This window comes from Aegilops tauschii, chromosome 3 (genome assembly GCF_002575655.3).
Source record: "Aegilops tauschii subsp. strangulata cultivar AL8/78 chromosome 3, Aet v6.0, whole genome shotgun sequence".
In the NCBI taxonomy this organism is placed as follows: domain Eukaryota; kingdom Viridiplantae; phylum Streptophyta; class Magnoliopsida; order Poales; family Poaceae; genus Aegilops; species Aegilops tauschii.
Genome location: NC_053037.3, coordinates 230,701,377 through 230,724,025, shown reverse-complemented (window position 1 = coordinate 230,724,025; position 22,649 = coordinate 230,701,377). Strand labels below are relative to the sequence as shown.

Sequence of the window (22,649 nt, the reverse complement as noted above, 5' to 3'; positions counted from 1 at the left end):
GTAGTTGGTCACACTATGGGTCAACAGTATTAATAATAACTTGATTAATAACAACCCTGTTTTGATGATGAGATAAGTTGGTTATGTGATCCGTGAATGATCACCGTTTGGTTACGAGGTAACCCGTTGAGCCAAGAGTGGTTCCGTTTGTGATCCGTGAATGATCACCGCTTGATTACGAGGTAACCCGTTGAGCCAAGAGTGGTTCCGTTTGTGATCCGTGAATGATCACCGTGGTATCGAGGATACCGAGTTGTTGGATATTCGTGATGTTGTGCGAGAATCGTGGCTAAAGATCAAGCTTCTTGTGGTCATTTAATGATTACTACGGTATTGTTTATACCAAGCTTGATATGATCATGAGATGATCGTGTGATGTCCGAGGTTGGTAAGTGATGTATGTGAGGGTTACGAGGTAACCCGAACAGAGTAAGTTGGTGCATGGTAACGTCATCATGTTGCATGATAGTGTCATCATGTTTATATGTTCATGCCATGCTCGTATCGTTCTAGCTGTATCATGTTGTTCATGCCATGTTGTTCTGATAGTATCACGTTAATCCTTGTTAACCTGTAATTGCCATGTTGTTGTCTGTCTTGATTGCTTTGGTTGCTGTGAGCTTGCAAGTACATTCAATGTACTGACCTGGCGTGTCATGCCAGTTTGCAGGTCATGCCGGATTTGATTGCTTGTTTGCCGTGGATCCCTTGTTTGCGAGCTAGGATAAGCGTTCCAGCCAGAGTCCCTGCGGAGTGGAGTTCATCACCGTCGTCGCTGTTCCGCTGCTAGAGTTATTCCGCTGCATCGTGTTGTTCTACTGCTTGCATGGAGCAACCGTGGCAGGCGTAATTTCGTCGTGTCGATGTAATCCCTTGTATCCATACAGATTGTAATAAAGAGCTGATTTGTTCTATGCTAAGCAGTGCCGTATTCCAGAAGACTTCTCCTCGACCTCTGGGCTGGAATACGGGGCGTTCCGGTTTCTCTGAGCCGGAGTGCCACACGGGACGACCCCGAGCGCCAGCGGTGTGTCCGAGCGGATGGTGCGAGGAAGCGCGTGGTGAAGAAGTACACCAACCACAACCTCTAGCCGTCGGAGTCGCTCCTTCGCGAGACGGAGGAGTACGACCGTCGGCACGAGCTGATCTTCTTTGGCGCGGGCCCTTCTCCGCCGCGGGCAGCTCCGCCGTCGGGGGGTCGAGTCCCCGCACGCCGCTCCTCACACCGGTGAAAAAGGAGCCGATGGATCTCCCGGCCCTCCACGTGGTGAAGTGGGAGCTCGAGGCGGAGCCGGTGCTGTCGAGCGGTGGCGTCATCGGGCCAGCGGATTTCCTCCCCCAGGCCGAGGTGGACATCTTCGAGTGGGTAATCATGGCGCGCAGCGCGCGGAAGGAGGAGGAGGAGCAGCACCGACAATTCCTTGCGAACCTCGACAACGTTCTCCTCGAGCAGGGGCTCGCGAAGGAGAAGGAGTACGTCGACAACCAAGACGCATGGCGCCGCGAGAAGAAGGCGCAGGACGACATCTACGTTGACCTCGTCTCCGACAACGACGACTGAGGATGTCCACCGCCGCAGCGTCGCCATCGCACCCGGATGGCTCCGGCGAGCCAATTTTTGGCTGCAGGGTTACGGTGGTCGCCTATCCTCCTAGCCATTTAGTGTGATTTAGTGTATATATGAACTATGTATGGTGATCAATAACTATGAACTCGTTCTATTTCTTCCGCGAAGTCTTGATTTCAAAATTTACAATTCCATTTACGGTTTCTGTTCTTTCGCGGAGGTTTTCGGCCCGTATTCGAAGCAACAAGCGAATTGTAAACTGAGTTTACATGTCCGCAATTTGAGGGATCTGCTAGAGATGCTCTAACCTTTTGAGGCAGAACATGAAGAGCGCCCAAAGATAGTAGAAGCAGTCTTCAAGGGCAAAGCGGTCAATTCCGCGAGCGGCCGAAGAAGCGCCAGCGCTCTCCACAGGCCCAGTCCCCACTCTCTCCCTCCTGACCCCCTCAGCTCAGCTCCCGTCTCTCCTCGAGATCTCCCACGGGCCAAGGCCAGGAGCCAACAAACGCAAGGCCACCGCCGCCTCTGCGCCTCCGCAGTCGCCGTTCTGCGATCTTGCCCGCCGCCGCCCGGAGAGATGGCGAAGGCGTTTTACGCGGTGGGTTTCTGGATCCGGGAGACCGGTCAGGCCCTCGACCGCCTCGGCTGTCGCCTCCAGGGGAACTACTTCTTCCACGAGCAGAGTAAGCATAAACACCTTCCCTCGCCCCTAATAATCCTACCTTTCGCCCCTCCCTCGCCGATTTTTGCAGATACTTCGGGCATCGCGTGGATTTGGTCTTCTCTGGCGGTCCCAAATGAGTGAGCATTTCGGGATTGCCGCCTACGGTTAGGGACGGTTCAGGAAATGTTACGGTCATGTGTGCCCCATTAGGTTGGGGTTGGCCTAGGGTTATGCATTCTTAGGTCATAGTGCATTCGTCGTTAATTCACACGCTAAGATTCGAATTCAAATCGACGTGTCTTTCTACGCGAGTTGCTCAGTTCATAGTGTGCTAAAATTATGGAGGTGGACAGTTGTATGGATTATGGATCACTCTTTGGTAGAACTGCTACTTACCCAATTATTTATACCAATGGGATATTAACTGAAAGTCCTGAATATGTCAAATTGCTATCCGCAATATCTATTATCGTTAGGTATTTGCCATGATATTGGGATGCTATACGAATAGCTGTAGCTCTGCATTCTTGAGCTCCGTTCTGCCCCCTTTATCGTTCTAGGCCTTTTTATTTACCATACCAGGTGAGCTGAAACTCGAGGAATTCCTGTCCAAGACGGGGGTTGTGGTTGGAGTTTAATAATGTTTTTGATAATTTGTTTGTTTCAAATAACTTATATCGCTATTGGTAAGATTTACCTTTATCTTTACAGATAGTCGGTCATGGCTTTTGAGATTTTACACGATGTCAACTAAAATTTTAGAAGTTCTAGAGCTGTCGATGATGGTTTCCTCCGACGAGTTGATGCTCACTAAGATGCTTGAAGATAATTTAATAGCTCCAGTTCTGTTATCATCGCCATGGACCATCCTACTCCATTTATTGTTTGAGGTTTTACTCATTCTGTTGCAAAATGTAGGACGTGTTTTTATCGGTTTAACACAAGAATTTGACCACAACAGTCACTCCATAAGTATGCAATGTTATATGATTTTTTGTACTCAAAATTATTTCCTTATAATTGTGATTTTGAATAACACAACCAAATTTTAACATACTAATTGTTCGTCAAAAGCCCCCTAGGTAGCTGGTGCTGCAGCTTGCTTGTTAGAATTATCTCTTGTCGCTATTGACTATTGCCCTGACCAGGGATCGCCATTTACATCTGTCTTTGATCCAAATAGAAATTAACACTGGTAGTTTGCTTTCAAAAGACTCTTAGTCTCCTGAATCTACAATACTCTAGTATGCAAGCAATTGTACCCTTAAATTATTAACTCTTTGAGTAAATTGCACAATAAACGTAGCATTTAAGCTATCCTTCCGCATAACACAATATCTTTGGCAATCTAGTATTGGATCTGACTTGCTTACAGCCCCCACTTGCAGCCATGTCTCAAAATGCTGGCTGGCCGTGGACTGTGGTGGTATCTGATGTGTCTCGTTGGAGTAGTCTCTCTGTTGCACTGCAGACCCCAAGACACGCTGTTCAATCTTAGCCTCTCAGGCTGCGCCAATCTCCCATGTCAACACTGTTGCCACCGTATCAGCCCAGAATCGTGCCTGTAGCTAGGTCTGTTCTGTCAGTAAGCTGGCCTACGCAGACAGTTTGTTTAGGTGATATAAAGCGCTTTCCGATGGCAGAAGATTGGCTGATTGTGGATGTATTTCTTAGAGGTTATGTTTTATACAAATGAGTTCGGTATACATGGTGAATTGTGCAATTTGCTCCGGTACTGTACCCGCTGCTCCCGAGAGTGACACAAATATGATTGGACACTTTTTGGTTCTGCACATTTCTCCCTAATCAATCTCATTATCCTTGGATGTGCATATGTTGTGTTCACCCCTTGCTTATATCTGATGATGTTCTTTTTGCTGTTTTCTGCTGGATTGTTTTTATATATTTGTAGGTTTAGTAATCCTGTATTAGCATTTTGATCGTGCATCTCCTGAATGATATCTAAGTATGTCACATTTCAGTAAAAAAGGCATTGACATTTTACTTACATCGACTATCTTCTTTGAGCACTTGATCTCTGATCAAGCTCATGAATTTGTGGTTCCTCTTCATGTCACACTCTGGATAAAATTATCCATCTGTAAGTTTTTTCTTCATCTGCATATTAGCTTTCTGTGGCTGTGAAGTGGTAGATAACTCGGAGACACTTTTTGATTACCTGATCTTCTGCATCCTTATCTTCAGGATGCTGCTTATGTTCTGCACTGCATCTAATTATTATGGCCACGTTTTATGTTGACATATGTTATAATTGTTTGTGCTGTTGTGAGCAACTACACCTATAAAAGTGCTAACATGATTTTGTTTTGAACCTTTCCAGTTTCAAGACATCGCACACTTATGAACATCTTTGACAAAGCCCCTCATGTTCACAAAGAGGCATTTGTCGCTCCAAGTGCATCCCTTATTGGCGATGTTGAAGTTGGGCAAGGGTCTTCAATTTGGTACGGATGCGTCTTAAGAGGTTTGTGCTCAATGTTCCAGTGAGCATCATTTTGATCTTCTTTGCTCAATTAACGCGTGCTTCCAAAGTGTGCCTGTATTCAGATTTGACTGTACCAAAATGTGTGATAGTAATCACCCCGTTGTGCTGCGTTTCTTTTCCAATAGTCTTCCGGCTCTTATCTTATGCAATTTACTTTCTAGTTCTGGTTCTATATTATTCTTGGCTAGCATATCTTTCGTTATTTGTTACTCCCTCCGTCCTAAAATAAGTGACTCAACTTTGTACTAACTTTAGTACAAAGTTGAGTCACTTAATTTGGGACGGAGGGAGTATTTCTATACATAAATAAATACATCATCCAAGACAAATAAGCAACAGTTCTGTGGTTAAATGCACCATGCATATCCATTTGCATCGTCTTGTTGCAGATAATGTTGAGAAGGGTGCGTTCATTGTACATTAGTTGTAGCCTTGTAGGTGCGGTGGGCATAGACAGTCCACGGTTTATTATTCCCTTAAATATGCAGTTGAATTTAACAAAATACCTAGCAGTATGAAGATTTCAAGAGATAGATCCCATGGATTTTAGTAACTAGATATTAGACAGAGGATTGATTCGTAGCTCCACCAGTGGGTGATCATGATCATGTCTTTCCATCTCCATGTTTTTTTTGCCTTGCCACCTTATGCAAACGTTGACGCCTGAGTGCAGCTAGTTCTTTCTTTCACCAGATCTATTTGATCCATACTGGAATTTCTCAGTATACAAATAATTTAAATTCCCAACTTTAAGATTTGCTGTTTACTGAAAATTGCAAAAAAGGGAAACTACAAGGAGGATACGGCATGAAGGCCCACCTGTCATTTGCAGTAAAACGCAGATGATCTGTTGCTGTGTTGTATTGTAAACAAGAATATCGTTTGAAGAAAAAGGAAAGAGAGGGGCTCTCAGCTTACAATGAAGAGCAAGCAAGAAATGTGATCTTTCTTGTCCCTCGGCTCCCTTGCAAAAGCCATGATGCAAGTCCAATTTCAGGGGTTTGTTCATTGAACAATCATAGCAGCACGTTATCCGAGGAGGATAAATAGTGATGCTACTCTTCCTCACCAGTTCCATCAGTCCACTGCCTCTTTCTCTCCCATAACCTACAACTCTGACTGCAGTTTTGATTTTGTTCTTTGTGGTGCCTTGAAGGCGCCGCCATCGTGGTGCCTCACATGAGTTGATGATTCGGCACCGGGTTAGGTCTAGGCATGTTCATGACCCCCAGCGGCGTGCTTTCTTGGTGTTTGTATTTTGTGTGTGTTTCAATGCTTGTCTTCAGTGTGATACTCCATACTTGTGTTCCTTCATGCTGTTATGCTGCTTAGTCTAGGTTTCAAGTCTATCACTTAGGATGGATGGTGTTATATCTCTCGTAACAGATGCCAATATCCTGCAGCAATGGTGACATAATATTATTGCGTGGACAACATCGTTGGCTGTGCTTCACCATCTTTCAGATTTAGCTATTTGTTGAGCTAATGTTTTCATAAGCACTAGAACTAATGCCATATCAATCCATGATCTTCTATGCTTCGTTATATCTACTTGTTACTACTTTCTCCAGTTTTATTATATAGCCCCCCACGTATTTTGGGTCAAACTTTGACCATATGTTTAACTAACAAAATAGAGACAAGCCCACTTTTCAATCCTCAACTAACTAGATGGTTTAAGAATCAACCCTGAACTCATTAACCGGTTACTGCACGACCTCCAACTTATCCCATCGTCCCCCCTTAACCGAGCTGAAACTGTTTTTTTTTGCTCATGCGACTGGTATTTACCGAGTCGGCTGCCTCATTGGCATTGCAATTTGCCATGTCAGCTAGCTCACTAAAGGCACCGAGTCGGGGCGCCTCACTCCTCAACCCTTCACTCTATTACCCCAACGCTAGATGGTGGACTGACGAACAGTGGCGCTACACATCCGATAAGTGCTACCCTCTCCACCCCCTTGCCACGGCCCCAAACCAAGAGCATGGTGGGGCTTCAACGTCGGTGTTGTCCATGCGCGATGTTGAGCCGGTTCATCTCATGGTTGCTCACCCAGTACGCCATGGCGGGGTGCGCGGCGGCTAACGCGAGTCAGAAGAGGACGTCGGCAGCTATGACTAGAACGGTGGGGAGATGGAGTAGAGCGGGACCAACAAGAATGGAGAGTGTGGGCTGCTTCCCGCTCACGATTGAGCATTTCAACATGCCAAGAGGGGTTAGAGGAAGCTCTTGGAGGAAGGGACCAAGAGGAAGCCCCTCTTGATTTGCAAGGCCGCGGCGGTGTCCTCGGCCGGAGAGGAAGAAGGCTAGCATGGGAGAAATTGCAGCTCGGGGAGCTCGATTGAGAGTGATCGGAGTTCGGTGGCGAAGCGTGGCATGATCGGGTTGGCTTATTTGCAGGCAGTCGTCGGTGCGCCATTGGTGGCACGCATGATTGCATGTGGTAGGAAGCAGCGATGAGCGTTCTAAGTCTTGTGGCTTAGCGACGGTTCTAGAGGCTTGGTCGAGGCTAGGAAGGCTGTGAGGACCAAGTGGAGGAAGCCAATGCGGCGGGGCTGCAACATTGATGCTGCAATGTCTCACGCAATCGAGTTGTTCGACATGCTCTCCTGAGCTTTGGAGGAGAGAAATGGCGGGGAGAAAGAGGAGCAATGGAGGGGTGTAGTTGCAGGTTTCAGGGGAGGCTGAGGTGTGCCAGCACCAGTCTTGCCACACCCAAATGCCGGTTTGGCTGGGTGTTAGTGTAACTTCTGATCCGACAGTACTCTCGGAGGGGTATGGTGGATAGCTCAATTTGTTCGGAGGGATGTACAAGTGGCAGATCGGAATGGCTACACACAAGACACAAGGATTGGCCTAGGTTCGGGCTCTCTTTGATCTCTAGCCGACACAAGCAATACAACTCTCAGTAGACGACATAAGGATCTCACCAATGGCTCAAAAACCTTGCACGGTACATACCTAAGTATTAGTCAACACTCGAGACAACATAAAACAGCTCCTACATACACAACATAAAAAGAGCCACTAACTATAATATAAGACAACCAATACCTTGAGGCAAAGAGACATTTTTCCAATGGCCCCTCATGATTGTGGCATGAGTTAACTTTCCTTTCTTTGTTCTTGTGTGCTTGCATTCTTCCCAAGCATCACTACAAACCATTGCTCTTAATTCCTTCTTAGCAACCGAACTTTGCAAAGTAACAAATGCTGAAGCAAACCTTGTCACTCTTGGTCTCACAATGTCTCTCTCTTTTGTATAAGACCTTGTCAAGGACAATGTTTTATGATGTGCATAAAGGAAAAAATAATCAGCTCCTTTGATTTAGTGATTCTAACACCAAACTGTTTCAGACGATGTTGGACAAGCTTCTCTTCAATCGGTGCCCCCAACTCTATCTCGTATATCATCATTCCGTATCCGGTCCTTCCTTGTGTGGCCACACATCCATCTCAACATGCGCATCTCCGCCACACCTAACTGTTGAACATGTCACCTTTTAGTCAGCCAACACTCAGCGCCATACAACATTGCGGGTCGAACCGCCGTCCTATGGAACTTGCCTTTTAGCTTTTGTGGCACTCTCTTGTCACATAGAGTGCCAAAAGCTTGGTGCCATTTCATCCATCCGGCTTTGATTCGACGATTCACATCTTCATTGATATCCCCATCCTTTTGCAGCATAGACCCCAAATATCTAAAGGTGTACTTCTGAGGCACCACCTGCCCATCAAGCCTGACCTCCTCCCCCTCCTCGTGGAAGCAATTCAACATTGAATTGAAATTTTCTAGCACTGCCCATACACAAACAGATGGACAAATGGAAGTGGTGAACAAGTTTTTGGGTAATTTGATCCGTTGCATTTGTGGAGAAAGAAAGGGACAATGGGATTTGGCTTTATCTCCTGCAGAGTTCTCCTACAATAACTCCAAGCATAGGTCCACAGGAAGGAGTCCTTTTTCCATTGCCTGCACTAAATTTCCAACATATGTGGTGGACCTGGTGAAGCTACCATCAAGGGGAAACTCAAAATCAGCATTGTCCTTTGCTGATAATTACACTGAGTTATTTGAAGAGATTCGTGGTGTTTTGGAAGCACAAAATCAGAAATATAAACAACTTGCTGATTGCAAAAGGAGGCCAAAATCATTCCAAGTTGGTGATAAGGTGATGGTCTACCTTCGAAAAGAGAGGCTGCCTTTAGGTGTTAAAGGGAAGCTTAGGCAGCGAAGGTATGGGTCCTTCTCTATCATGAGGAAGATAAATGATAATGCCTATGTGATAGATCTTCCAAGCGACATGGGCATATCCAACACTTTCAATGTTGCGGACTTGTCGTGGTATTCTCACGGGGGGGGGGGGGGGGGGGGGTGTGAGGCGACAGATGCCACAAGGGCTTTGTGTGAGGGTAAGACTGCTGCTGATAGGCCCGGGAGCGGGTATGCGAGTAGCACGCGCTAGTTTACCCAGGTTCGGGGCTCTCCGGAGAGATAATACCCCTACTCCTGCATGTCTGAGCATATATATCTGGGGTGTACATCGGGCAGTACAAAGTGCTCCTAGAGCTGTATCTGGGGGCAGTGCCATGGGCATCTGGCTCTGTATATGCATGCACCAGGCATGCTTTAGTGGCCGGCCATGAGCATGGCCGTATGTGGTGCTTGGGCATGCATGCCCGTGGGAATGGATGGATGGATGGCTAGCTAGCTCTCTTGCTAGCTAGCTTGCTTGTTGTGTGTACGTGTGAGTCCATCCATGGATGGATGGATGTGTGTCTCCTTTTATAGGAGAGGGTAGCTTTGTATCTAAGCTATGTGGAGGTATGGGAGCAAGGTATGGTGCATGTCATGCTTGTCCCCTAGGTCACTTCATGAATAGTGCCAGGGGACAAGTGACACTATACATGATGGTGTTGCGGTACGGTTGTCTTGTCCGCGGTATGGTCGTCTCGTCGGGGTCTTGTCGATGCCGGGTCGGACTGCAGTCGGCAGCCGGCTAGTCGATGCAGTCGGTCAGCTGGCAGCCGGCCGGGTGGAGCAGTCGGACTGAGGAGCCGGCAGGAGCGGCCGGGCAGTCGGACTGAGGGGCTTTGCTAGCCCCGATGTCTTGAAATATTGTCTCGTCGTCTTCGGGATACCCGTGTCCAATTACTCCGACAGGACTTGACTCTACCATCCAGAAGAAGTGCTCTATGAAGATAACTCGAGGGCGAGTTCCAAACAACCCGGGGAGAATGATGAGGAACAATAGATGAGAAAAATAGAAAAAGGAAACCACATGCTAGATCTGTTTGGCTACTTCTAGATACTTCCACTCTAGTGTAGTATTTCGTCTCTACCCTACCTACTGTTTTCTAGAGTCCTCTAGTTGTGAGTAGCTATGAGTATAATGGTGAATCTTAAGTAGTGTTCTCCGGAGTGTTCTAGCCATAAGTAGAAGTATGTGAAGGCTACCCAAAGCCCTATATAGAGGTCATCACCTATAGTTTGTACCCAGATGATGTACCCCCACTATCTATAATACTCCCTCCGTTCCAAATTAGTTGATTTGGATTTATCTAGATACGGATGTATCTAACACTAAAACATGTCTAGATATATCCGTATCTAGACAAATCTGAGTCAACTAATTTGGAACGGAGGGAGTAGAGCTTGGTGTTCTTATCTAAGATCTTGGAGTAGATCTTGTGCTCTAGGAGTTCTGGATTGAACTCCTGCTGCCATATTGGCCTACATTAGCCTCTAGAACGATATCTAGCGCAACACATTGAAGTAGTTCCTTCAACTCTAGTGCTGTACACTTTGTAGCAGCAAGGTGGAGTTGCTCCTCCACAACCTTGTGCTGCTTCACCACCATGCAACTTTTTACTTGACGTTTCACTTGACCAACATGTTGCTTCAATCTGCTTATCCTAATACCGATCTCCTTTCCACACAACCTGCATTTCACCCTCTGTAGATCAACAGGATCATACACGACTCCAAACTTCCGCCCCATGTCATCTGGATTTTTCTTTTAAATGTTGGAGCACTTGCTGCAGTTGAAGCAACCATAGATTGCTACAAAAATGAATGTTGCATACATATTAGTACACATACCAATCTATACAAGCATGTAAAATAAGAATACATCTATATCTTGTTCTACATACATATCAGTACACATGCCAATCTACAGATCTACATGCAAATAAATATATGACTTGCACATCTATATAGATTATAGAATAGCAACAGCAGCAGCAAGCCAGCAACATAGAGCATAAATCAGCAAGCTCATTTATATATGACCTGACAATATTGCCTGTACATGCAAGCAGAGCAGTGAGGAATAGCAACAACTCAATTTCAGCAGCAAACTAGCAACACCTCACAGTGGTGGGAGGCTACAAAGCATGGATATGGCAGAAACTGCCGAATTGCCGTCCTAGTACGGGGGGATACGGGGACGCGCGGATACGCCGGGATACACGTATCCCGCAGTATCCCATCTTTTCCGAATTAAAAAAAGGGGGAAAGAAATCGGGATACGGCAGGTACGGTGTGAACACGGTGGGGACTCGGGAGCCAGCCTCGCCGCCGCAGCCTAGGCTCGAGGCTGCAGCTGCCTGGACTCGCTTCTCTGGTCGCCGGCTCGCCGCCGCCGTTTCCCCCAAGCCCAGCTCTTCCCCCGACGAAGAATGTCCATCCAGCAGAGAGGAAGATGGCAAGGCGTTCGAGGACAAGGAAGAAGGACTGGGCGGAGAGAAAGATGGGGACTGCAGCCAGCAGCGAGGAAGAAGATATAAGTGGCGGCGCAATCTTTTCTTCTGCTCTCTGCAGCTCTCAGGCGGCTGGAGGAAACGAGAAGAGAACGGCTAGAGGAGCTGACTAGTCTAGGGTTTCAGGAACTGGACCTTATATGGGCTCTGAGTGGAGAGCTACATGGGCCTGAGTGGAGGGTTCGTATGGGACTATGGGCTGCCCCAAAGTCTTTTATCAATAGAAATGAGGCAACATATATCCAGTAATTCCTTTACAAAAAACATATATCCAGTACAAAATCTCTGATCTAAAAATTATCATTAAATCTTTATTACATGCTGTTATTTTTTCTATATATTGATATACCCTGCCATATCCCTGAATGGCTGTTTTTGAAAAATGCCGTATCCTGTATCCCGTGTCCCCGTATGCGTATCCCTGTCTTTGCGTCCCCGTGTCCGTGCTTTTTAGGTGGGAGGAGCAGCAACATACCTTTGCTGCTGGACGCCATGGACAGCGGCTGCTTGATTTGTGAGCGGGAGAGGGGAGCAGGACGAGCTGGAGCCGCAATTTCCCTAGCCCTAAGACGTGGGGCGACTGCAGATATGCACAGCAGCCCAATTAATCGCTGCTCCCTGGACTACTCGGTCTGACGGCCTGATTAATTGGCTGGGCGATAAATGCGGGGAATAGGGTGTTATGTTGACCATTGATTTTGGTAGTCAATTCTATGGTCAAATTTTGACCCCAATACGAGGGGGCTTATAAACCCAGACCGAGGAAGTAGTTGATAAAGCTGCTATATGATCTGTTATCTTCCGAATCATTTTCCTCGTGCTGGTAGCTTAAAACACTAAGTTCTTTACTAGAATGTCACCGTGGCTATCCACTAGTTAGATGAATGCGTGTGCAACTAGCAGGGGGTGGTAGCACTACAATAATTTATGTTCACAGCTACTAACACAACAACTAAGAAATTTTCAGCAGGATGACAAATCGTTAACACTTGTGGGAATTTTTAAACATGTACCAGTAAGATCTAACTAAGAATTGAAGACCATGGATAGGAATAACACTAGTTCTAGTGCTCACTGCAAAAAAGTAATGGGCGGATGAACAAAAAATCTCACATAGCACAATCGCAGCATCTGAAAGATGGGGAGACACGCCGCAGTGATGTTGTTACGGAGAATAATATCTCCCACCTTCGTCGTAGGATACGTCTGTTCCTGTCCAGCATCTGTGGCTAGTCGAGCGATGCACTTGATACTCTGGTTTAAGTAACACCACTGCGAGTATCACATAGAAAAAATAAGAACACTGACATACCACTCTGTCGGAGGCTGCGCAGACTGTTGTACCCTACACGCCAACGGCGGAGCTAAGTAGGAGGCTGAGGGGGCCATGGCCCCCCAACCAAAGTGTAATTTTTTTACTAGGTAGTAATAGCCCTGCCTTGCAGGTTATAGATGGGCCATGCACGTACACATAGAAGGCCACAAGCCTCTGGCGAACCTGCTCGGGGCTCGGCTGCTTCGACTCTTTTTCCCCAAACACACTTGTCGCTCGGGCACGGCTGCTCGCCTCCGTTGCCTGCTGACCTGATCCATCCATGAAACAAGCTGCCGCACTGCCTCGACGCCGGCACCGACGAGATGATCGCCTCTGACCTGCATGCACTAAGGTCGTGAGGGAGGAACAAGGGGGCGCCTGAGACGGTCATCTTTGGCTCTTTGCCACTGGACAGTGGTCGTCGATGTCGGCCGGCCGGCTAGCCATCCCTCGTCGCTGGCCACACCCCATACGAATTTGTGTACTTAACTTTGTAAGTGCCATCCACCCAGCTCAAATACAACCCTAAACTCCTGGATGCTTCTCAGTGATGTGCTTCACTCAACCAGCCGACGGCGCCGTGACGGACAGCCTCGACCCCTCGACGTCGTCCGGCCGTTGCTGAGAAGGCGAGAGGGTTAAGAGGAGCTCCGCGTTTGGGCCGGTGGCAACGACTCCAGCGCCTGGGGGGATCAAGGGCTCGCCCAGTACGGCTGCCGCCGCCTGCAGAATTTGTCTGAATTCTGTAACACCAAAAGCGTTGCCTGTACATCAACACTGCTGTACAGTAGGAGTCAAAGTGGGTTTTCTTTTGTAGTTCCGTTGTGTGGTTTGATATAGTTGGGATTTTTTTTTTCTGTGATAGCACTACAATTTTTTCTCAGTTAGTTAGTGGTTGATTGAATTGGACTATGCACATTATAAATTTGTTCTCTCAGTAACAGTTGCTCCCTACAGATAATTTTTGTATTTTGGCCCCCCCAAACATATTTGTCTAGCTCCGCCACTGCTACACGCTGTAGCACCACCACCATAGGTATGCATCACCTGTCATAACTCTGCAGAGATCAGCCTAGGCACTGTGCTCTTATCTTCAGATGATAGAAGATATCGATTAAAATGGGATTGGTGAGGGAGATTAGTGCTCTCACTTATCCTCAAGGGGTCCCACAACTGAAAACTGATTAGTGCATTTTGTTCTTGCTCTTCGTTACAGGCAGTGCACTGACAGGTGTGCCTGCCGGAGAAGAAATAAGCTTTGACTGGCTGATGCAAGACACCAGTAAAGATGATTTTTACCATGAAGCAAATATTTTCATGGAATTTTGTTCTTGCGAAGAAAATGTTTTCATGGAATTGATATCTACAGCTGGAAACACCTTTTCTATTTTATGTATTGTTTACTAGTAGGTCCCAAGTTTATTTATATCCTTATGTATCATACTGTACTGTGAGTGTGTGACTTCAGTTGTTAGTCATGCTTCCTACAAGTTACTTAACATACTTGGTTACAGGTGATGCAAATAACGTTCAAGTTGGATCTGGGACCAATATACAGGACAATTCTGTTGTGCATGTGGCAAAATCTAATCTAAGTGGAAAAGTCTTTCCAACTATCATTGGAGACAATGTCACAGTAGGTAAAAATAGATTTACCTTCTGGTTCTTGTTTTAACCACTGATTTATTCCACAGCCTCACGATGTTCAATTGTTCATTATCTGCTTAGACCAAAGTCTAGTATAGTAAAATTGTTATTGATCTTTTTTGGGGTACTACTTTTCATCAGTATCCACAAATATTTTGTTATTGGAGCCCTAATTCTATGGTTAAAGTAAACTGGAAACAAACATACCAGACAGATATCATTCCGCTACCTTGTTTTTATTCCAACACAGTAGTATAGATAATTTTGAAGACAAGGTTGAGCAATTGAGCAACAACAACAACAACAACAACAACAACAACAACAACAACAAAGCCTTTAATCCCAAACAAGTTGGGGTAGGCTAGAGGTGAAACCCATAAGATCTCGCGACCAATTCATGGTTCGGGCACATGGATAGCAAGCTTCCACGCACCCCTGTCCATAGCTAGTTCTTTGGTGATACTCCAATCCTTCACATCTCTCTTTACGGACTCCTCCCATGTCAAATTCGGTCTACCCCGACTTCTCTTGACATTCTCCGCACTCTTGAGCCGTCCGCTATGCACTGGAGCTTCTGGAGGCCTGCGCTGAATATGCCCAAACCATCTCAGATGATGTTGAACAAGCTTCTCTTCAATTGGTGCTACCCAACTCTATCTCGTATATCATCATTCCAGACTCGATCCTTCCTCGTGTGGCCACACATCCATCTCAACATACGCATCTCTGCCACACCTAATTGTTGAACATGTCTCCTTTTAGTCGGCCAACACTCCGCGCCATACAACATTGCGGGTCGAACCGCCGTCCTGTAGAACTTGCCTTTTAGCTTTCGTGGCACTCTTTTGTCACATAGAATGCCAGAAGCTTGACGCCACTTCATCCATCCGACTTTGATTCGATGGTTCACATCTTCATCAATACCCCCATCCTTCTGCAACATTGACCCCAAATATCGAAAGGTGTCCTTCTGAGGCACCACATGCCCATCAAGGGTAACCTCCTCCTCACGCCTAGTAGTACTGAAACCGCACATCATGTACTCGGTTTAGTTCTACTAAGCCTAAACCCTTTCGATTCCAAGGTTTGTCTCCATAACTCACTTCCTATTTACCCCCGTCCGACTATCGTCGACTAGCACCACATCATCCGCAAAGAGCATACACCATGGGACATCTCGTTGTATATCTCTTGTGACCTCATCCATCACCAAGGCAGAAAGATAAGGGCTCAAAGCTGACCCCTGATGTAGTCCTATCTTAATCGGGAAGTCATCAGTGTCGACATCATTTGTTCGAACACTTGTCACAACATTAACGTGCATGCGCTTGATGAGGGTAATGTACTTTGCTGGGACTTTGTGTTTCTCCAAGGCCCACCACATGACATTCCATGGTATCTTATCATAGGCTTTCTCCAAGTCAATGAACACCATATGCAAGTCCTTCTTTTGCTCCCTGTATCTCTCCATAAGTTGTCGTACCAAGAAAATGGCTTCCATGGTCGACCTCCCAGGCATGAAACCAAACTGATTTTTGGTCACGCTTGTCATTCTTCTTAAGCGGTGCTCAATGACTCTCTCCCATAGCTTCATTGTATGGCTGATCAACTTAATTCCACGGTAATTAGTACAACTCCGAACACCCCCCTTGTTCTTGAAGATTGGTACTAATATACTCCATCTCCATTCTTCTGGCATCTTGTTTGCCCGAAAAATGGGTTGAAAAGCTTGGTTAGCCATACTATCGCTATGTCCCCAAGGCCTTTCCACACCTCAAATGGGGATACAATCAGGGCCCATCGCCTTGCCTCCTTTCATCCTTTTTAAAGCCTCCTTGACCTCAGACTCCTGGATTCGCCACACAAAACGCATGCTGGTCTCATCAAAGGAGTCGTCCAGTTCAATGGTAGAACTCTCATTCTCCTCATTGAACAACTTGTCGAAGTACTCCCACCATCTATGCTTAATCTCCTCGTCCTTCACCAGGAGTTGGTCTACTCCGTCCTTGATGCATTTGACTTGGCCAACATCCCTCGTCTTCCTCTCTCGGATCTTGGCCATCTTATAGATGTCCCTTTCGCCTTTCTTCGTGCCTAACCGGCGGTAGAGGTCCTCACCGATAGCTCGCTTTGCGGCCTTCTTCGCCATCTTGTACTTCTCTATGTTGTCTGCACTCCTATCCAGGTACAGGCATCTGAAACAATCTTTCTTCTCCTTAATCACCTTCTGGACATCATCATTCCACCACCAGGTATCCTTAGCTTCGCTTCTCCTTCCCCTGGACACTCCAAACTCCTCCGAGGCCACCTTACGGATGCAAGTCGCCATCTTCATCCACACATTGTTCGCATCCCCTCCTTCCTCCCAAGGGTCCTCCTTAATGACCTTCTCCTTGAACACCCGAGCTACCTCCCCTTTGAGCTTCCACCACTTTGTTCTAGCGACTTTCGCACGCTTATCCCGCTGGACACGAATCCGAAAGCGGAAGTCAGCAACCACCAGCTTATGTTGAGCGACAACACTCTCTCCAGGTATCACCTTACAATCTAGGCACGCACGCCTATCTTCTCTTCTCGAGAGGATGAAATCAATCTGGCTAGAGTGTTGGCCACTACTAAAAGTCACCAGATGTGATTCTCTCTTTTTGAAGAGGGTGTTAGCTACGATCATGTCGTAGGCTAGAGCAAAGCTTAAGACATCTTCTCCTTCTTGATTCCTGATGCCATAGCCAAAGCCCCCATGTACCCCTTCATGAGCTTTTGTGTAAAACCTTGGTAGAGTTAGCATGACATACATTTGTCAGAGGATATGCACCATCAATAAACATTTGTATTGGAAATTTAAACTCTGATATTGGTAATGATACCCATTGCCTCTCATCTTGCTCACTATCTGAAATGCCAAAACCAATCTGACACCAACCTGTTATCTGCTATCTAGGACCTTCATTCTCGTGTAAAATATTCACTGATATTCGGATAACATATATATTCCGAACTTTGTTTCGCAGGGCATAGTGCTGTATTACAAGGATGCACTGTTGAGGATGAAGCTTTTGTTGGTATGGGAGCTACCCTGTTAGATGGTGTTGTTGTGGAAAAGCATGGGATGGTTGCTGCTGGAGCCCTTGTAAGACAGAACACGAGGATCCCTTGTGGAGAGGTTGTGCTTTACTTGACCACTATTGTTTGGATTCTTATTTAGGTCATCTCAGACACGTTTTCTTATCTGGTTTTAATTAACTAACGGTTATTTATGATAAGGTATGTCTGAATCTGGATTAGCATGTGTTAAGAGAAGACCCCATTTTCTTAGATACAAAAACCCTTTCGACACTACTTGATATTGTGACATGGTTCATGATGCTTTTTTTGGGGGGTAATTGCATTTTGCAGTGACTTTGATGCCATGCATTTATGCATGGATGAAACAAAAAAAAAAAGCTTCATAACTCTTGTTTGATAATCTTATCTCAGCAAGTGCTCTGTTGTTGACTATCTCTGTTCAATTTAGGTATGGGGTGGAAACCCTGCAAAATTTCTGAGGAAGCTCACAGACGAGGAGATCGCTTTTATTGCGGAATCAGCTGCCAACTATTCCAACTTAGCCAAGGCACATGCTGTTGAGAATGCTAAATCCTTGGAAAAGATTGATTTTGAGAAAGTCCTGCGCAAGAAATTTGCTCACCAGGACGATGAACACGATTCCATGCTTAGTGTCACTCGAGAGGTCCCTCCAGAGCTGGCGCCCCCCAGTCCTACTCCTGCCCAATAAACTTTTCTTATCACCACCTTCAGTTTGCATTCTTATATCTCTATCTGTCCAGTGAGTTTGGCAGTTTACTTTTACTTCAGTAATTTTGGGTCGAGCAATGTTCTAAAGCTGACCATGTACTTCAGTTTCTGTATTCCATATGTTCAAGATCCATGGAACAAATAGATCCATTTCGCACAAATTTATGAGTAGCATGTGCTGCGTGCATAGTTTACTCTGGCTGAAATTGCGAGATGCATTGGAGGCAGCACATGAACTGTTGGCCTGTAGTTAAATGCTTAATTGAATAAATATTTGATAACAAAAAGTACTGAAGGATAAATTTTATTGATGAATTGGTTGGTGTTGGATTTATGCTTGTCTGTGCTGAAGTTTTTCTGAAAAAGGCATCCATTACGTTCGGTTTATGTACTCCTGTACTCTCTTTGATTCATATCAGTTGTCGTTGATTTAGTATAACTTTAGTACAAAAGCAGCGACAATTAATATGGATTGGAGGTAGTACAAGTATTTCTGAAACAACTGAATCTTCTGTTTCTCTTAGTTCTAGTACGGTAGCGTTCCCTGGTAACGGCCATGATGCATTGGATCTTTTTAGCCTCCTTATCTTGACAACGTTCAATACGAACGCTGGCGACCGGTCTGTTGCCTCCTTTTGGATTTCAAACACTTGGTGTATCAATCAATGGATCTTGGTGCAGCGGCTTTGGCATCTTTTCTTCATTTGTTCGGTGACATGGTTTTTTGTGCGGGGGACTGGTGGGGAAGAATTAGCCATGCCCGTGTGGTGCACTCTGCACCCTATTGATGCATTATGTTGAAGTTATCTACGTGGTAAGAGGAAGATCTATGTGTTAATTATTGGACGCCAATAACTGCCACACATGCGGACTACAAGTCGGTCATGCCGCATGATCCGTCTGGTGTTTCACCAAGCTAGCCCGCACGCCCGCCGTTCGGGCAAACACTTCAACACCCGCACGTCCGGGTGACCACCTGACAGCCCACACGTTCGGGCGTAAAACCCTGCTAGCCCGCACAACTAGTGAACACCTGCCCCGCCCCATGAACTAGTTGGGTCCCCTGCGAGAAAGTCGCCACCCCAAGAAACCTCCCCTAACCCCTCTTCCAACGCCCACCTCTCGATCAGCCCCCCCCCCCCCCCCCTCCATCCTCTGGTTTCTCAAGTTGCCATGGCAACCGCAGCAAACCCTACCGTGATCTAGACGGAAAACAATGGCAACAAATTCCTGAAGGTGAGTAATTGCATGAATCCGGCCCTTCTCCTCTTCCCTCACCTTTCAATTTTTCCAACAAAATTTGACCCAAATGTGCGATTCAAAATTACCGTGCATGCCACCAACGAATCCTTGATTGAAATTGGATATGTTAAATTGCCATGCTTACTATCCTAAATTTGAGTTGCATCTTGAACCTTGGAGTTGCCGTCGATTTGATCTACTTGAAAGTCAGATCCAATTAGTGAAAAACAAGGGGGTGGGGGACAAGGGAAAATCAGAGTTTTTTCAGCAGGGGATTGTGAAAAGTTTTGCTGTACATGTTTGCTGTAAGTTGCCACCCGATTTTATAAGTTGTTGCCGCCAAATGCACCTACACTAGTACTTGCCATGTAACTACAGTGATAGTTGCCGCCCGTACTTCATGTAATTTGCCATGGCAATCTAACGGTGGTGTCCACCCCAAAACTATGTGGTTCACAAAGTTAATGTATGTTTGCAGAAAGGTTGCATTGAGAAACAGAGACACGACTTTCAACATTTTAGAGCATCTCCAGCAGCCCCCAACAGGCCCCCCAGGCGACTTTTTACGCGCCGGCGTCGAAAAAACGCCCCACTCGCGCCCCCAAGACACTGAAATCCGCCGGCTCGGTCCGTTTTTGGGCCCGGCGATCGCAGGCCGAACCCGGCGCACTGGGGGGGGGGGGGGGGCGCTCGGGGGCTCCGGCGCAAGGGAAAAACACGCTTGGCCCACACCGTCAGGCAAAAAGTCAAGCCAATTGTCCAGATTCGCCTCCCACCCCCTGCGCGCTCGGCCACCACCCTGCCGATCCCGGCGCCGCCCACCGCCCAACACCGCTAGATAGGCCTTTCCCCGCCGGAAAAAGAGAAGAGGTTTCGCCGCGGCAGCCTCTCCACCACCGTCCGGGCGATTTTTCCGGTGTTCCGGCCGCGCAGGGGCAGTATGCCGGCGGGTGTGCGCCCACCATGCTCGCAAGGTGGTTGGCGATTTGCCTGCTCGGCAATGGACTCGGATGACGAGGAGGCGCTCGCCGCGCTGCTGGAGGAGGAAGCCGATGCCGACGTCCAGGAAGCGGAACATCTCATGGTCCTCGCCGCCCTCGCTGGCCTGCTCGCGAGCAATGAAAAGCGGCGGCGAGGTGGCTCGGCGCCGGGGCGGATGAAAGCAAATAACCGGCATCGTCTGGAAGGCTACTGCATGCTCAACTCCGACTACTTCGCCGATGCTCCACTGCACGGCGACAAAGTATTTCGGCGCCGTTATCGGATGAGCCGAAAGCTTTTCCTCAGGATTGTGGATTCCATCCGGGAGTTCGACAACTAGTTCAAGTGCAAGAAGGATTGCACCGGCAAACTTGGATTCACCTCAATCCAGAAGTGCACGACAGCGATGAGGATGCTTGCATACGGAGCTCCCGGTGATTCACTCGATGACTATGGGCGCATGGCCGAGTCCACCACCATTGAGTGTTTCTACAAGTTCTGCACGTCAGTGGTCGTAGTGTTTGCACCGCAATACTTGCGAACACCCAATGCGGAAGACACTGCTCGGATCCTAGCACAGAATGCAGCAAGAGGATTTCCTGGGATGCTTGGAAGCATCGACTGCATGCATTGAAAATGGAAGAACTGCTCATTTGCTTGGCAGGGGATGTACAAAGGCGCCAAAGGCGATTGCAGTGTGGTACTTGAGGCGGTGGCCACACAGGACCTCTGGATTTGGCACTCCTTCTTTGGTATGCCAGGAACTCACAGTGACATCAACGTGCTGCAGTGCTCCCCTGTCTTTGCCAAGCTTGTTGAAGGTCATTCTCCTCACGGTGAACTTCGAGGTCGATGGGCAGCACTACAACAAGGGGTACTACCTAGCTGATGGCATCTATCCGAGATGGTCGACATTTGTGAAGACTATCTCAAATGTTGTGCCAGGAGGCAAGCGTCCCACTTTGCCAAGGTTCAGGAGGCTTGCAGGAAGGATGTCGAGCGGGCATTTGGTGTGCTCCAATCTCGATTTGCTGTTGTCCGGTACCCTGCTCAGACCTGGTCGAAAGATCAAATGTGGGAGATCATGACTTGCTGTGTCATCTTGCACAATATGATCATTGAGAGCGAGCATGAAGAGCCAGTGTTGGACACTAAACCATACTACAGGCAGGGTCCTCTTGCCGAAGTTGATCACCAGTTGCCGGCAACCTGGACTGCCTACCTCAATATGCGTCAGGAGATCCGAGACCCACAGGTGCATCAACAAAATGCAGCAGGATCTGGTGGAGCATCTACGGAGGATCAAGGGCGACGCGTGATGAAATATGAGTTTTTATTTATTGAACTATATAATTTGTATTGAACTATTTGATTTCTATTGATTTTCTGTGATGAACTATGTGATAAAAAATTATTTATGTTGAGAATTCACACCGAACCACGCCGAATATGGGCCAATTCTCGCTGATATCGGGCCATTTTTCACCGAAAATGGGCCAAAAACTGGGCCGACATCGACGCGTGGGGGCGACGGCTGGGTGCCCAACCGCCCCCAGAGCCGATTATACCACCGGCTCGCCCCCAGGCGGCTATTTTTATGCCTCCTGGGGGGCCAACGGCTGGAGATGCTCTTAGTTGCCATGCTACGCTACGGATGCATGCCATTCTTAGATGGCAATGTAAAATTGCCATGTCTATTTTAGTTAAACTAACAAAGAGAAATGCGTACTCATGCATACCGTGATTGTTTCATTCTATAGGGGTAGAAAAACCGAGGGAGAAGCAAAAGCAAGAAAAAGTCGAATGGATCCTGGAGACGGGTCTACTCCTTGGTTTTTCGGACCGTCACACGCACCCCTGTGGGATGCGCTAGAATACAATGAACTCATTTCAGCGGGGCCATTGCTACCACTACTACAACAATATGTAGACATCGGTACGATCCACCGAGAAAAAGGCAGATTTGCCATGTTTGTAGAAATAATGTGGCTTATGATACAACCACACCTTCAGGAGACCCGTGGCAAGCTGCACCACAAGGAACTACCAGTACTGCAGAATCAGGACACCAACTACAAGTATCACATATGGCGAATCAAGATATTGTGTACCAAAAATCATGTGAAAAAGTAACGTGACGATAACAAGTAGACCAAATTTTTTTCT

The 22,649-nt window shown here is 46.9% G+C and overlaps 1 protein-coding gene across 1 annotated transcript; it reads left to right on the top strand.

Moving 5' to 3' along the window:
• Positions 1-1,932: 1,932 nt before the first annotated feature.
• On the top strand, positions 1,933-18,575 carry LOC109738476 (gamma carbonic anhydrase 1, mitochondrial). Its single transcript, XM_020297570.4, has 5 exons — positions 1,933-2,250; positions 4,573-4,716; positions 14,333-14,458; positions 17,477-17,628; positions 17,980-18,575. Exons 1-5 carry the CDS (start codon positions 2,145-2,147, stop codon positions 18,238-18,240), a joined length of 789 nt encoding a protein of 262 aa, XP_020153159.1. The 5' UTR covers positions 1,933-2,144; the 3' UTR covers positions 18,241-18,575.
• Positions 18,576-22,649: the final 4,074 nt, after the last annotated feature.

What these genes read in the sequence shown, in the direction of transcription:
- LOC109738476 (XM_020297570.4), top strand. Translation starts at nt 2,145, where the DNA reads ATGGCGAAGGCGTTTTACGCGGTGGGTTTCTGGATCCGGGAGACCGGT. An exon ending in CTACTTCTTCCACGAGCAGA is followed by an intron (nt 2,251 to 4,572) that starts GTAAGCATAAAC and finishes GAACCTTTCCAG; the next exon opens with TTTCAAGACATCGCACACTT. An exon ending in GTACGGATGCGTCTTAAGAG is followed by an intron (nt 4,717 to 14,332) that starts GTTTGTGCTCAA and finishes ACTTGGTTACAG; the next exon opens with GTGATGCAAATAACGTTCAA.